The sequence below is a fragment of the Heliconius melpomene genome, chromosome 10, assembly GCF_056956725.1.
Source record: "Heliconius melpomene rosina isolate 202511_hmr_F chromosome 10, ASM5695672v1, whole genome shotgun sequence".
Classification (NCBI taxonomy): Eukaryota; Metazoa; Arthropoda; class Insecta; order Lepidoptera; family Nymphalidae; genus Heliconius; species Heliconius melpomene.
In genome coordinates this window covers 3,028,978-3,045,711 of record NC_140398.1, presented here as the reverse complement: position 1 = coordinate 3,045,711, position 16,734 = coordinate 3,028,978, and the positions used below count along the sequence as shown (strand labels likewise).

The window sequence follows — 16,734 nt, the reverse complement described above, 5'->3', positions numbered from 1 at the left end:
GTAAATATTATTTTATATATGACAATAATAAATTAGCCAATACTATAAAAAAAATACTTTAACTACATATTTAATCTGCATACAAATGGGCTCTTAAAATATTATTTAAAAATGAATATAATAAAACCAATATAAATCTATCTTAATTATTTAAGTCTATATTTTACTAGTATCTATATAGATAACATTTATAAACTTAACCTAGAAAACTATAATAACATTAACTTTCCATAGAATCTATTGAAACCACTAACGGTCATAAACGTCTTAAAGATAAGATTAGTACGTATTGAAAACTAATTGAAATGTTTTGAGCTGTAAGCAGAAATACAAACAATTGCATATAGTGTGGAAAACTATTTTTTTTTTTGTCAAAATCCAAAGAGATTTTTTTTCAAGCACATACATGGTATTGTTAGAAATAATCACTTAATGACCATAGAGGTTATATAAGAACGACTCTTACTGGCTAGCACTTTTGTGCCCTGTCAACGCCGACGGAAAGAAAAGGATCGCTAACGTCACTCTGCCCGATGGATTCTTTAGAACCAGATATTGTTATTAGACTGCTAGATAATTCCCTTTGGTTGTTTAATAATTATTTGAAGCCTTGTTTTAATTCATTACCTTTCTCACTTTATTTAATATTTTCAATAGTTTCTAACAGTATTATAATTATATACTTTTTTTTAAATTCTTGTCTAAACAGATCAAAGCCTTTTTTAAATATTTATGCAAATATTTCGAAAAACTTACATTCAGAAAACTAGAGACTATATAATCTTTCGAAATGTGTCTTTGCATTTTGGACAGTGCTAATAGTCCAGGAATCAATTTGGTAAATCCAAACGAGATGCCGTACGTAACGAAAATTGAATTTTTTAAGCCATACGAGGCTTTTATGTTGTGTATTTTTTAGTTTTATTTGTGGCAACATTTTAGTAATAATTTAGCGGTACGGGTGGCTGGTTCAAATAAAAGTCGAAAAACTGTCGTTGCTAGCCAGAAGCCACGCGCGCTTTTCGAGTCTGCGTTAGAACGAATTTTCTATTTCTCTGTATGACAGCTATTAAATGGATTTTTAGGTCAGTATGCATTTTTATAGTCAGTCATCTTCTTCTTACTATTTAAAATAAGTAATCATTTTGAGTATAAAAATCAGACATAAAGAAATCTTACAGGTCGGTAATGCTCTAATGATGATAGTTGTACAATAAAGTTAAAAGCTTAAAAGTAATGACTCTTCAGTACTCAGTACACCTTGTGGTCAGTACAGCTTCAAATCCAAAATCTGAAAAATCTAATTCCTATAGCAAAACTTGTTTTGCAAATTAGCATTACATAAAAAAACATAAGTATAAAAAAAACTTAATTCCTGCGATCGCAGTCGGGAGAGGGGTTAGTCTTAAAAGAAAAATGTTTAATTTTATGGTGAAAATGTGAATTTATCTAAAGCGGCCCTTAAGAACCGGCGGTATTGATTGATAAAGAAGGACTTAAAAGGAAAGCGTTGTAGATATTGTATTTCATTTAATATCAAATACTATATCTATTAAGTCATCGTTGAAGGCAAAATGAACGTTTCAGTATTTGTAACGTTAACTATTATTACTTTAACAGCTAGTCTAGTCGTCTCAAATGGAAGTAAGTATTTTCAATATGTATTCATTATTATTCATATTAATGAAATATTTATTATTTTCATTGCTTCGGTCTGGCGCCGAGGCAAAGCGCGGCGTTAAGTTCCGCCACTCAACATGGAATTCCTCCAGAACTTGTCGAAAATGTTCTAATGGGGATGGAGAGTTCTAAAACAGTAAAATCCAAATATTTCTATTCTAAATAACACTTATTTCCAAAATAACTTAATAAAACTTGTAGATACTCGTAATTTTTCACATATATATAGTTCTTCTAGTTTCTAATTATTTTAGTATATCAACACAATGTATCTAAAACGTCTAAAATATAATGAATATGTAGCATAATATAAATATTAATTTAGATATACATAAATAAGTGATGCGTAAAGCTTTTACAACTTTTATCGCAGATACAATTGAGTTACGCGTAACTAATTTTTCAATGAATAACAAAGTTGGTGGTAGCTCGTGTAATAAGTTTCTTAAATGTGCTCATTTATCTTCATTTCTTATAAATATATGGTTTTCTTCATATATAAAGTACTAAATAGAAAATATCATTTTTTTCGTATTTTGATTTTATCTAAGTAAATAGGCTAAGCTTATAAATTTTAAGAAAAACTAAGTGATTTATCACCTTTCTATTTTTTAATACAATCCAAGATTTGGAAATTTATAATTAAACCCTTTTTTCAGTTAGTTTCAGTCACCATTGAAGTTATTACGTCGAGTGTTTTTACATAAATGTCGGCATTTTTCACTAAAATTAAATCTTTTTTATAAATATCTTTATTTTCTTCTTCAGCCTAACACTTTTTTTAATAGGGTTGACAGAGAAAACTATTATCAACGATGTTTCAAAATATAATATATTGGCTATTAAGTGACGGAATTCAACGACAATGAAAGTAATTTTAAATAAAGTACTAAATAAAAAAAAAATATCAATCATCCTGTTTAGCTTAAGACCATCCAGCATTCCATTATTTAATTAATTAACAATTATTATATTGAAATTAATTCAAGAAACCTTTTATTATTAATAGAAGTCATAACTGGCTACTATGGATCGTGGGCAACGTATAGAAGTAATTTGGGTAAATTTGAAGTTAGCAACATAAATGTAGACTTGTGCACACATCTAATATATACCTTCGCTGGGATCGATTCGGAAGGAACTATTATATCTTTAGATCCACAATTGGATTTGCCTGATGGTAACGGTAAGAGTAATAAAACGATATTTAAATAATAAAAAAGTTAATCGTATTTGTCATAGAAAATAACAAAAATATATTAAATTAAAAAAAGACAAGTCTAAAGTAAAATAATTAACCTTTTCACATGAGTATTAAATCAAATCAAGAATAAAATTCGTATCAATATAAATGTTAAATTGTAAAAGCTCTGATAATTACTGAAAGAAAGTAAAAGTAAACTATGTGTATTTAACAAATTTTCAGATAACTTCAGAAAGTTCACTTCACTGAAAAAACAAAATCCTAATCTTAAAACCATGCTAGCAGTCGGTGGATGGAATGAAGGATCTGCTAAGTATTCAGTTGTTAGTGTAAATTCTTGCTCTTTTCTACTTTAACTATTTATTTATTTTCTCCTTATATTTTTATAATTGTATGTGGATAATAAAAATATTATTCGTATAATGTAGATTAGTACGCAATTTTTTTTAGATGGCAGCAAGTCCAACATTTAGAAATAATTTTATTACCAGTACAATTGATGTTCTACAAAAATTTGATTTTGATGGCTTAGATATTGATTGGGAATATCCTAATCATCGTGATTCTGCCAATGGTCAAGCTGATATTAATAATTTTTCACAACTTTTAAAAGAACTAAGGGAAGAGTTTGACAAATATGGATTTATTCTAAGCGCTGCAGTATCTGCAGTTAAAAGTAGTGCCTCGCAATCATACGACATACCCACTATTGTTCAGTAAGTACACTTTGAAGCTGTAATAACAAATTAGCAATCTATTTAATTCAAACTACCGGGTAATTGTTTGACTAGATAGAATGTTATTATTCGATAGATGATTTTTTTTTCAAGCATATAGCGTTTTTTTCTTTCAAATGGTAAAACCAGTCGTTACCGTATTATTTATTTTGTTTCAGATATTTAGATTTCGTCAATATAATGGCATATGACTTTTACGGATCTTGGGATGCGGTGACTGGTCACAATGCACAACTTCACAAGGGTCAAGGTGATGAAAATGTACCAAGAGACGCTATAAACTCAATAGATGTTGCATTAGAATATTGGCTTGGACAAGGTATATTGTAAATTGTTATTAGTAAGAAACCAAACTTAAGTTATTTTATTTTAATCTCAAAACGGATCAATTTTCATTGTTTCATTAAACGGTAAAAACATATCAAAATTATAATCATTTATAATCAATTCAAATTCAAATTCAAAATATTCTTTATTCAAATAGACTTTTATAAGCACTTTTGAATCGTCGAATGAACATGTGAACAAAAAGCTACCACCGGTTCGGAAGGCGGTTCTGCTGAGAAGAGCCGGCAAGAATTGATATTCTACTAAGATAAAATTATTCATTATGTGTTAAAGGTTGCCCACCAGAAAAAATTGTTCTTGGTTTGCCGACCTACGGTCATACATTTGAATTATCCAATGCCAATAACAACGGTGTACGAGCTCCTTCTAACGGACCAGGAATAGCAGGTCCATATACCGCTACAAGAGGGGCCATGGGCTACAGTGAAGTAATAAAAATATTATTTACTAATTTATGCTATATATTTATATAGACGGGATACAGCGTCTATATTAATAATTAATTTTAATTTTAATTTTAATTATTAATATAGACGCTGTATCCCGCATAATACAGAGTAGGCAGAGGGAACATAGGAACCTAGTGTTAAGATACTTCATTCCTATTAAGACACCTCCGTTCCCCATTTTCCGCTGAGTTGTGGAGGCCTTACGTGTTGAATTGCGGAACTCAACGCCATACTTCGCCTCATTACATGAACAACAATGAAAAAAATATACATATGTGTAGTCGAGATTATTATCTCAACAAAAACTTATGCGTAAAATCTTCATATCAAATGATATGAAGATTTTATTTTACAAAAATTATTCCGGAACAAATATGCTTTGGAATAATTTTTGTAAATTAATTCTTTTATGATATCATGTCGGAACCAGATGTGACTTTAAGTGTTCGTCTGTCCAGTACACAAATAGTTTTTAACTATGCATACATTTATTTATGCGCTCCTAAATAATACATTGCATAATTTCATATAAAATAAGTTATCACCTACGTAAAGGAACTAATACGAATTAAATTTTCACAGTTCTGTGAAAAAAAACAAACAGAAAATTGGGAGGTGCACTATGATAATTTGGCCAAAGTGCCTTACGCGATCCAAGGAACTAACTGGTTTTCCTATGATGACGCCGATTCATTTACAGCCAAAATTGAATACAGTCTACAATATAACATATCTGGTTTTATGGTTTGGAGTATTGAAACTGATGATTTTCATGGAACTTGCGGTGAAAGTTACCCTCTACTTAAATCAATAAACACAGCTGTAGGGAAACCAGTGATAACTTCTAGTAGTTTAACCCCACCACTTACGTCTACTACTGCTTCTACGACATCAGCATCTACAAGCATTATTATAACTTCTCCGATTCCTTCAACTACTTTAGGTATTAATACAAATTTATTTACTTTATTAATTACAAATTACATTTAAATTACACTTTCTAAATAAAATATGTCCTTACTTTTTTCAGAAACTCCTGAAGAGACCACAATTTGTAAGGACGAAGGTTTGACAGGAAATCCAAACGATTGTACCTCTTTTTATATGTGTATAAAAGATGTTAATGGAGAATTAATACCGAAATCATTTCAATGTCCTAGTAATCTTTATTGGGATCAAGTAACTTGGGCTTGTAACTATCCTGATCAAACTATATGTAATTTGGATTGACCCGATGAAAAAATCAGGAAGATTAGATAGACAAAATATATTTTACGTAACAAAAAGATTTTTCTTTTAATATTTCACACTGTAGTTGGCTGAAATAAAAATGACTGCCCTTCCCTAAAAAAACCTACATCATTAACAGTAATACGATCCCAAATTCGATAAATTTACAACTAAGATGCACCTAGAATTCCTTAATATTTTTAAGCTTTCAGCATCGAAATAATTGTTAAGGACTAGAATATGTTATTTTATTAAAATAAATAACGAAGAATCTTAAGGTGAACGAAAGATGGGTTCATTAGAAAAACATCTTCTTAATAAATTTTATAGTATACTGCTTCCTATACTAAATATTGATTGTATTCAAATGTTGACTTTGAAAGGATGTAAGTATAAAGCGAACAAAGATCTTGTCAGTATTTACTCAGATGTTACATTAAGATTCAAATAGGGTTCCATTCAATCTCAAACATTTTGGATGTTTCAATTGTCATATCCAGAGTTCTGCCTTGAGGCTATCTAAAAAGGTGAGGAGCAACCCATTTCCATAGTAAGTACTTGAAGGCTTACGAGTTACGAAAAAATAGATATGACATTTTCTTTATTATTGTCCATTAAAATATCATTTTGGAATAATGAAGGATAAGGAATTTAAAATAAATATGTAAATATAGCTAATTAAGCTTTGATTTTAATTATAGCGTTATATTCTGCAACAGAAACCTGATCTGCAGAATTTGAGTTTCGTTCTTAATATGTTGTTCATGTCCATTTTTTTATAGTCATGTAAAATTTCTTGGTCCTAGCATCTCAAGGCCTTTTACTGAGAATTATCTTTTGGCTATCAAAAAAGCTATTTACTCAATCACTTTATAATATTGTGAAATTTTGCCACTGATTTCATTTGTTCAAACTTGTTTGTACACTATATTCTAGTAGTCTCATGTAGTTGTATATAAAATTGAAGTGCTTGTCTGTGATTTTAAAATGGTCGTGTTTTCCAACTGTACACCTATAGTTATTTATACGATACCAAAACACAAAAAAACAATATTAATTTTTTTCTGATTTTTCTGTTTATCTGGACTAATCTCAGGAACAGCTAAACCGTTTTTCATGAGACTAACAGTGAAAGATAGAGGTGGTTGGAGTTGGAGAAACATTAGTTTAGTCATGTAGCAGGGTAGGCGAAGTGGGCCTTGTGTGAAAACACTCCGTTCCTCATCCCATTTTGCACCGAATTCTAGAAGCATTACGTGTTGAGCGGAAATCAACGCCGGAAAGAAATGAAAATATTAAATATTTCATTTCTTCGAGTACCGAACCCACAACCTATCACGGTTACCTAGTAGTCTCACGCTTAAAACATAAATTTGTTTATCATGATCAATTTTATTCAGTCTTCATAAAGCAAACTCGTAAGTATTGAGAGCTCTCGAGGCAGTCCAACTTTAGCCACTACAAATTGTACGACACTGAACACGAAGACTTTTCAACTTCTGTGTGAAATACACTTGATACTTATGAAGTGACGATTTAGCTACAATTTTTTAGAGCTTAACGCTTCCCACACACCTGGGAAGGTAGAGGGATCTAGTGTTACGACACTCCTTTCCCCACTTTCCGCCTCCCGTTCCCCACTTCCGCCGTTTTATTTAATTTGCTTTTTAAAATGCCAAAATAATTTTTACTTTCCATGTTTCCCTAAAACTCAATTTTTTGTTGCATAAAATATGTACATGCATGTATGCAAATGGAAGTCGACAATCTGTGCAGCATTATGCAGGTTATCTGCACTCAGTAGATAGGTATGCTAATTTTAGTACACGTGTTATTTCTAAACACTTTACTAATCCCACTCAAATGTATTTTCGGGTTTTAGTTATATTTTTTGTTTGTTTGAATCTTGAACTTATTCGTTATTTTAAAAATAAATGGAAATTGTAGTTGTCGAAATTGTTACATAGGAAATAAAAATATTTTTTAGAAAATATATAAAGGTTTGAACGTAGCCGGATTTGAATACGCGCCTCTTGGAAGCCATCCAAGCACTCTGACCGACTAAGCCATACGTTGTTAACTTTGAACGTCTATAGAATTCGGCGGAAAATGGGAAACAGAATTGTCTGATTAGAAAAGGAATATTTTAACTTTAGGCTGCCAGGTACCCTCTATGTGCAATATACAGCATGAAGCTACAAAACAAAATGGAAACAGCTTGATTTATAGTAGACTTGATAATCTATACTAATCTATACTAATGTAATAAAGCGGAAGAGTTTGTTTGTTTGTTTGTTTGTTTGTTTGTTTGTTTGTTTGTTTGTTTGAACGCTAAGATCTCTGGATATACTGGTCCGATTTTCATTGTTTTTGTTTTGTATGAAAGCTGCATTCTTCAGAAGTGCTATAGGCTATATAACATTACATTACACATATATACTAATATATTTTAAAGTACTTTCTAATTTGACATGCAATTTATTCTGCCATGTTAATAACAACCGTCGCGTCGCTACGCAACCGTTACCGCGACATTTTGATATTCATCCTTATGAAAATAAATATAATAGTCACTATTAACATTTTATCTAGATTGAAATTATAGTTTACTGTATAACATTCTAATAAATAATTAAGGAGATGTCACTGATTCCAAATGACCTAGCCTACGGGCGGCACAGTATGACCGACGCGAACGGGCAGATGACGTTGACGGTTTTATAAATTTTCATACATTTTCGAACTTTATTTGTTGTTTATAATTAATTTAAAATACACTTTGATTCTCTTCTTATTTTATTTGATATTGCCCGCTAAAATTATCCTACTTAATAGAGAGAAATGTTTAGTTATTTCGTAGAGTCGATATCTATGTACGCACGTACGGAAAACTTTAGGTACTTTTTCTAATATTAAGAATACCTATCCTTTAGTTACTTTTAATCCTTTTGTTAGTTCATTTCAATAACTCAGATAATTTTTTCTAATAATGTGTATCTACTTATTATTCTTTTTGATTATTAAACTTATATTTTCTTACTAATTCTATTGAAAATTGAAAATAATTTAATGAATATATTTAATAAATATTCTTATAGTTGAAGCAGGCGTAGCCGCGTCCGGGTCCACTAGTAATATAATAAAGCGGAAGAGTTTGTTTGTTTGTGTGTTTGTTTGTTTGTTTGTTTGTTTGTTTGAACGCTAAGATCTCTGGATCTACTGGTCCGATTTACTTTGTTTTTGTTTTGTATAAAAGCTGCATTCTTCAGAAGTGCTATAGGCTATATAACATTACATTACACATATAAACTAATAAATTAAAATACTTTCTAATTTGACATGCAATTTATTCTGCCATGTTAATAACAACCGTCGTTGCTAAGCAACGGCATAGTATGAGTATGACCGACGCGAACGGGCAAATGACATTGATGGTTTTTTAAATTTTCATACATTTTCGAACTATTGTTAATTTTTATGTAATTATTTGCTGTTTATAATTTATTTAAATTACACTTTGGTTCTCTTCTTATTTTATTTGATATTGCTCGCAAAAATTAACTTATTTAATATAGAAAAATGTTTAGTTATTTCATAGAGTCGATATCTACGAGTAAGTACGCACGCACGGAAAACTTTAAGTACTTATATATATTAAGAATATCCTTTACTTGAATATATAAGAATATACTTTACTTTTACTTCTTTTGTTGGTTCATTTCAATAACTCAGATATTTTTTCTAATAATATGTCTCTACTTATAATTCTTTTTGATTATTTAGGCTTATATTTTCTTACTAATTCTAATGAAAACTGAAAATAATTTCATAAATAGTTCAAGCAGGCGTAGCCGCGTCCGGGTCCACTAGTTATCTATATATATAAAAGGACTTGTCCTCACTGACTGAGGTAAGACGCACGCACAGCCGTAACCGCTGTGCGTAGAAACGTTAAATTTGGACAGATGTTTACTTTCGTAATCTGGACATCCACTAAGAAGGGATTTTGAAAAATTTTAAAATAATAAGGGTTGAATGTTTGTATGGAAAAAAAATTAAATCGGCACCGATTTTTATAAAATTGTAAATTCAGACTCTTATAAATATTTAATTGAGCACGTGTTTCACGGTTTTTTAGAATTTACCCCCTAAGGGTGCCAATAAGGGGTTGAAAGTTCGTATGGAAAAATCTTTAAATCGCCATCGCTTTTTATAAAATTTTAAATTTAGACTCTTAAAAATATTTAGTTGGACATGTGTTTCATGGTTTTCTAGAATTCACCCCCTAAGGGTGCAAATAAGGGGTTGAAAGTTTGTATGGAAAAATCTTTAAATCGCCACCGATTTTTATAAAATTTGAAATTTAGACTCTTAAAAATATTTCATTGAACACATGTTTCGTGGTTTATTAGAATTCACCCCTAATTACGCAAGCGAAGCTGCGCGCGTCCGCTAGTGTCATGATAATTTTATGTCACACTATTTTTTCTTTTTGAAAAATATAATCAAGACTTTGAATCGTCGGTCGTCTTGGCACAGCAGACCATAAAAAGTATTTCTAAAACAGACAAAAAAACATGAGTGAAGTCGCAGTTACAAACAAAGGCACTATTATCATCTACCATCATACCTTTAAGAATATATTATTAAAATCTTTCTCGTCGACGCTCACCTCGTCATATTCTTTCGAAGTTTATACATTTGCATGAATAATTACATTAGAGTCGTTTCAAATTTTAATTTAAACTTTCAACTTACTTCCCTCTAAGAAAATTTCCTTTATTTGTTATTCCATTCTTTTTTCTTATGAACTTCACGCTGTATCCCGCATATACCAGGTTAGGCAGAGGGAAGCTAGTGTTAAGACACTCCGTCTATGATTCGAGGCCATCGTGGTGCAGGAGCACAAGGATGTGACCGCCACTCACCACGCAATGCCTCAAAAATTCAGCGGAAAGTTATACCACATATACGGTATATTTACCAAAAGATATTTCCTATCAAAAGAAAGTAAAAGAAATTCTTTCCACGACATAATATGGAAACAATAGACACCTGTAATATTGGAGATTAAGGTACACACCGAGTCAAGAGGCCGATATCAACAAGTCCGTGAATCGTTATAGAAATTGGTATTTCTCGTTCTCATTTGCCAATACTTGGTACTACTTGGCATAATTTGCTTGAACAGTTCGCCTCTTGACTTTTTCATTATATTATTTGTGACTATCGCCGTGGCATTGTAAGGCTAGGTAGTTTATTCATTGCTGTGGAAGATTGTATTATTGGTTGTTGAATAAAAGGCATCTTTCAGTTTTAGGGTTTCAAAATAGTATTATACAATTTTGTAATTAATACTTTTTTCTTACCAAATTTCATATAGTACCCCACTTTTTGTTCCATTTTCGATATATTGCGTGAATGGAATAGCAGAATTTAACGTCACGCTTTATCCTATTACTAGATTAATAAATGAAAATAATTTATTTCCCCGAGTCGGAGTCGAACCCACAACCTCTGACGCTGCGCCACAACTGCCTCATATACCAGTATTTCATTTTTCATTAAAAAAATCATCCATATTTTAATATTATTTATTAATATAATATGTGTTTCCCGCAATATATGTAGGTTCAAAGAGTACCTATTAATATAGAGAACAAAGTTTAGGTTGCTACACAAGCTACCGATTCCCCTGTGCTTACTTTGGAAAGACAAACTCAAATTGATTAAAATATGTATAACAATATTGCGTTATTATATAATATGGGTTAGGCTGGGTTTATGTAACTATATGTATAAACTAGTTATCGCCCGCAATTTCACTTGCGTAGATTTAGAGCAGTCTTCGAATAAATCCAAAAAACAATATTTATATTTATTCGACTTCGACGACTATAGAACCTTAAACCTACCTTCAGCAGACAAAATGGTATTATATTAAGAATGTCCTATTTAGCAGGAGTGGGAGACATAGCAGAGTAGGCAGAATGAACCTGGGAACCTGATGGTAAGATACTCCGCTCCAATTAAGGATTTCTCGAGGCATTGCATGTTGCCTCCCTACGAGAGCGAGGAAATTAAAATATTAAATACTCCATTCACACGAATGGAAATCGAATCTACAACCATCGTGTTAATAGTCGCACGCTTGTACCCCTGATTTTCCTCATGAAAAGGGAAAACGTGGGGAAAAGTAAAAAATCTCCACTCAACATAAAAAATCCACACAAAAAAGTTGCGGGTATCGACTAGTTTATTATATTTCAGAATATAAGCTTTTAAAGACCACTTTAGTCCTATTACCATGAATAAATAGCAAATATTAAATATTGACGAGACCTTGCTACTCAATCACGTTGTAAAGTAAGGGTTTAATGGATTTGATAGATTAAGGTACAATGCAATCAATTTACAATTTGTATTACATTATACCGTAACTAAATTACGTATTTATGGTTAAATAAAAATTATTTTTCTAGTACACGCTTTATCCTGTAAAGGGTACGGAGGGAATGATAGTGACAAGGCACTTTGTTATCTATTTTCGACCTAAAATATAGTACTTAGTTATTCATTTTTTTTATACTATCCGTATAACTACTTCGTTCTCATCTTATATATTCAAGTAATTTTACCTTAATATGGATTACCATATATAGCTGAAAAAATATTTTCACTTAAATTATTAAATTTTTCAGCTAATCAGCTAAGCCCAAAAAACACATCACTTTCATTCATACCAAAAATACAAAACGATGAATCCAAAAAAACATTTCCTTATTGTCTTCTTTATGACGATTCTGCCGATGTAGCATTTCTAAAGAAAATAAGGAAAATCTTTAACAAGACCAATAAGAGCTTTGACAAATGGTTGGTGTACTCTGTGATCTATGAGACGGGCGGATATCTGCTGTAACAATGCAATGGACTGGCGTTTCCTAATTATATATCCTTGATATATAAGATATAGCTTCACTCTGTATCCCGCTCACGGCAGGGTAGGCAGAGGGAACTTAGTGTTAAGACACTGCGTTCCCCACTTTCTGTCGAATTCTGGAGATATTGCGTGTTGAGGGGCAGAACTCAACGCCGCGCTTTACCTCGACACCAGAGCGAAGAAATGGAAATATAAACATAAATAAATATTTCACTTCCTCGAGTGGGAATCGAACCCACAACCTATATATAAGATATAAATATAACATTTCAAATAATCATTATTTTATTATTTAGAACTTCAAATAATTGATAAGATGTTAGCACAACACAGTATCAGATATTTTATATCGTAATTAACTCACAGTAAAACTATTACTTATACTGCCATAGTACCTACCCAATTCTTATTATCCCTAAGTAAATTTTTCACAAAATCTTAAAACAGACCAAAATAATAGAGTTTATTATAAGCCGTTTAAAGAAAACAGAGCAATCATTAAAAATAAGGTTCTGTTCTCATGCCTCTTTCCATCACCTCTTTCCTGTCATGTATGAGGACGATGGACAAAGGGGACAAAGCTAAAATAAATAAGTTGTATGACCAAATTCAATGGGTGAACAATAGGCACATATAAATCACAGTCATTTACCTTCTTTCTCAAAGACGAGTCCACCAAATAGGTCGTAAGAAAGAAGATTTATATAAAAAATACCTATCTAAACCTTTTTAGTGCTTCAATAACAGTATATAAAAAAGAAATAACGTCAACACAAATTAAAGTTAAAGTAAGCTTGCCGAAAATAAAAATAAATTTTCAAGTGAAACTTCAATGTTGAATAAAACATGAGTGAAACTTTCTGCGAAGATAGCAAAAATATTTCCAAGTTAAATGTAAACATAATATTGTATGTATGCAGAGTGATAGTTGAGTGAAATGAGCAATAACTGGGGAATATTTAAAAAAACAGTTAAGTCGCCGAGGGTTCCGTACCAATTTCAGGATGGTAGGTCAATGGAAATAACAATTTAAAAAAGTTAACAAATTTCATTGTATAATTTTTTTTTATTGTAATGATTTTTTTTATGAAACATCTGTTAGTTTTCACTTTTAGGATTTTTTCTTTATTTGTATTGTAAGTTCTCAATTTGTGTCAAATTTCGTAACTGTAGATCCATGGGAAGTACCCTATATAGGTTTTGATTACGCAGTGAATTTAATACAAAATGGACCAAATCGATGCATAAATTTTTCCTGTTCTCCAGGTCCAGATTTGAATATTTCTAATAAAAAATATAATCTAAATCTGTTCAGTAGATTTTGCGTAAAAGTGGAACAGACATCTATCCTCAAAAACGTTCACATTTATAATATTAGTAGGATAACTCACCATACCTGACTCCTATCGCTATTCCCATACATCCAACATAAACTTTAGAAGAAGTTATGACAACTATATAAAAACAAACGATTCAAACGGCATCTATTGAAACAAAAATAATGTACAAACAGAATGAGCAACCAGGTCAGGCGGAAACTTGCAGCGGACAAAAGCTGTGTCACTTCACTTAATGTATTGCTGTTCTTTAGCTCACCTAACGCCCTTACTAGAGGTTCTTAGTGTTTAAAAAACGGAGAAATAAATGAAAAATGATTTTTTTTTTATTTTTATTTCCGCTTTTGAGCTGTAGTCCGTATGTAGCAGATAAAGAGAGAGTAGCAATGTCGCAGAAAGTAATGTAATATACGAGCTTACTTTAAAAAATTTAGGATTTTTTGGAATTCTAAAAAAATCGGCTTACCGCTGTATCCTGCACACTGGAGGACTGCAGGGTAGGCAAAGGTAACTTTAGTATACGTATAAATTGGTTGGTTGGTTGGTTATTTGTATAAAAATCGAGAAACTTCAAAAAAACATTTCGAGAATATTTAGTAAAATCTATCCAAACAACTTAATTTTAGGTTTACGAGCGAATCTGGCGGGTGAGCGGACGGCTTAAGGCTAATTATTGCTTGAAAGCTCAGCTATTACCCATTAGAGCATATTGTTTAATTCTAAGTACATAGTGCAGCGGAATATAGCCTTTATTGTATCGAGTGACAACATTGTTTCGTTTTATTGACGAAAGAACATTTCAATTTTAATTCGAGAAGCTTTAGGCTCATTGAACAAAATGTAGTAGCGATCTATAGATCGATAGCGAGTAATCTATAACGAGTGGTATAGTCGCTCCTACATTTTGTTCTAATAAATAAAATAAAAATAAATAATTATCTTGTCCTACCTAATTGATCCATCTATTATTTTCATGTATTATTTCTGTTATTGTTTGTCCCTCGAGAGTTTTCTATTATATATCAAAAGTGGCCTCAGTTTATATACACCGGAAACGGCTAACTCCTTTCCCAAACATCGAATTACTAATTCATATTTACGTTGAGAAAGAAAAATATGCCTTTGATTATTCTCCATCCCTTATTAAAAGATGTTTTATAATTGGTTGCCATCCCTTCCGGGATATTAACCGAACAAGTCCTAATTATACCATACAGAATATGTTTACGTTTCTTCTACATGAATTTCACAGAATAATTTCTACTAATTAGTTTTATATTTTGTTTGCTTATAGCTTTTAGCCAGTTGTGCCGCAGGGGTACAAGCGGGTGACTCTGTATGCGATAGGTTTTGGGTTGAATTCCCACTCGAGGCAATTAAATAATAAATATTTATTAGTTCGCTTAGGTAATGCGGGAAACTGCGGCGTTAAGTTCCGCCATTCAACACGCAATGCCCTCAGAATTCGGCGAAAAGTCGGATACGGTACTCAGGTAAACAAGTAGAAAATAAAGTATCTATGAATAAAATATAGTATCTAAATAATTACAAAAAAGAGAGAAAAGAGAGAAAAATAAAGCGCTCTACGCCACGCGTATTAACTCACTTTTATAAGCCCATAAGCAGTTGTTAAACAAACTAAGCTCACGCAAACGGTTGTATTTAACTCGTAAATCGCAGGATTAACTCTGCAATTTTCCTACCTAATTGGTCCTTTACGGTTAATTAGTTGGCACGTAAGTTTTGTTAGTGATATAGTTATATTTATTTCACTAATCGTTGTCTATGGGAGTAAAGGTTTTGTTAAGTCGATTGTATTGTCTATTAAGTATATTTCTAATTGATATTAACGTTCTTATGGTACGAATATAGTACGTTCACACGGTACACTCAGTGTATACATTCAGTGTATCTGTATGGACACGAGTGTCAGTTCAGTTTAGTTCTTTAATTATGGAGTCTAGAATGTGGCAAAAAAACGAGTGTCTCTAATTCATCTTTTATGGCACTATAACTAGTGTCGCATCACTCAATATGTAAGCACGTGGTGTCCAAGTGTTTAGTGTAGTTGCAAAGAATCTAGAGTAGTGTAAGTGTCAGTGACATTTGGTAACTTCTACTGTATCTCGATACTTACTAATAGAACCTATGTATACACGGACGTCGCGTCGGTCGGTCGGGAAGAAAATCAAAAGTGAAAAAAATATCAAATCTGCGGAACCTTCACAGCTAGCTTCAGGGTGGCCAGGAACCCCGAACCTTACTGATATAATCTATATATATAAAAGGACTTGTCCTCACTGACTGAGGTAAGACGCACGCACAGCCGTAACCGCTGATGGTAGAAACGTGAAATTTGGACAGATGTTTACTTTCGTAATCTGGACATCCACTAAGAAGGGATTTTGGAAAATTTTAACCCTAAAGGGGCGAAATAGGTGTTGAAAGTTAGTATGGAAAATTTTTTAAATCGGCACCGATTCTTATAAAATTTGAAATTCAGACTCTTAAAAGTATTTAATTGAACACGTGTTTCATGGTTTTCTAGAATTCTTTCCATAAGGGTGCAAATAAGGGGTTGAAAGTTTGTATGGAAAAATTCTTAAATCGCCACCGATTTTTATAAAATTTGAAATTTAGACTCTTAAAAATATTTCATTGAACACATGTTTCATGGTTTATTAGAATTCACCCCTAAATACGTAAGCGAAGCTGCGCGCGTCCGCTAGTAATATATGTATGTATACTATAGAACAGTAAAAATTCCACAAAAAACTTTTAAAAGTAAAACGGCCGGCACAAAAATTTA

The 16,734-nt window shown here is 31.7% G+C and overlaps 1 protein-coding gene across 1 annotated transcript; it reads left to right on the top strand.

Moving 5' to 3' along the window:
* The first annotated feature begins 1,488 nt into the window (after positions 1–1,488).
* On the top strand, positions 1,489–5,704 carry LOC146535170 (chitinase-3-like protein 1). The gene is made up of 8 exons (XM_085191892.1): positions 1,489–1,644; positions 2,690–2,866; positions 3,107–3,207; positions 3,335–3,600; positions 3,780–3,940; positions 4,243–4,397; positions 5,001–5,361; positions 5,449–5,704. The coding sequence occupies exons 1-8, from the start codon at positions 1,575–1,577 to the stop codon at positions 5,646–5,648; spliced, it is 1,491 nt and encodes a 496-aa protein (XP_085048018.1). The 5' UTR covers positions 1,489–1,574; the 3' UTR covers positions 5,649–5,704.
* The last annotated feature ends 11,030 nt before the right edge of the window (positions 5,705–16,734 follow it).

Coding starts and splice junctions, on each gene's coding strand:
- LOC146535170 (XM_085191892.1), top strand. CDS start 1,575: ATGAACGTTTCAGTATTTGTAACGTTAACTATTATTACTTTAACAGCT. Junction 1,645..2,689: donor TCTAGTCGTCTCAAATGGAA/GTAAGTATTTTC, acceptor TATTATTAATAG/AAGTCATAACTGGCTACTAT. Junction 3,601..3,779: donor GACATACCCACTATTGTTCA/GTAAGTACACTT, acceptor ATTTTGTTTCAG/ATATTTAGATTTCGTCAATA.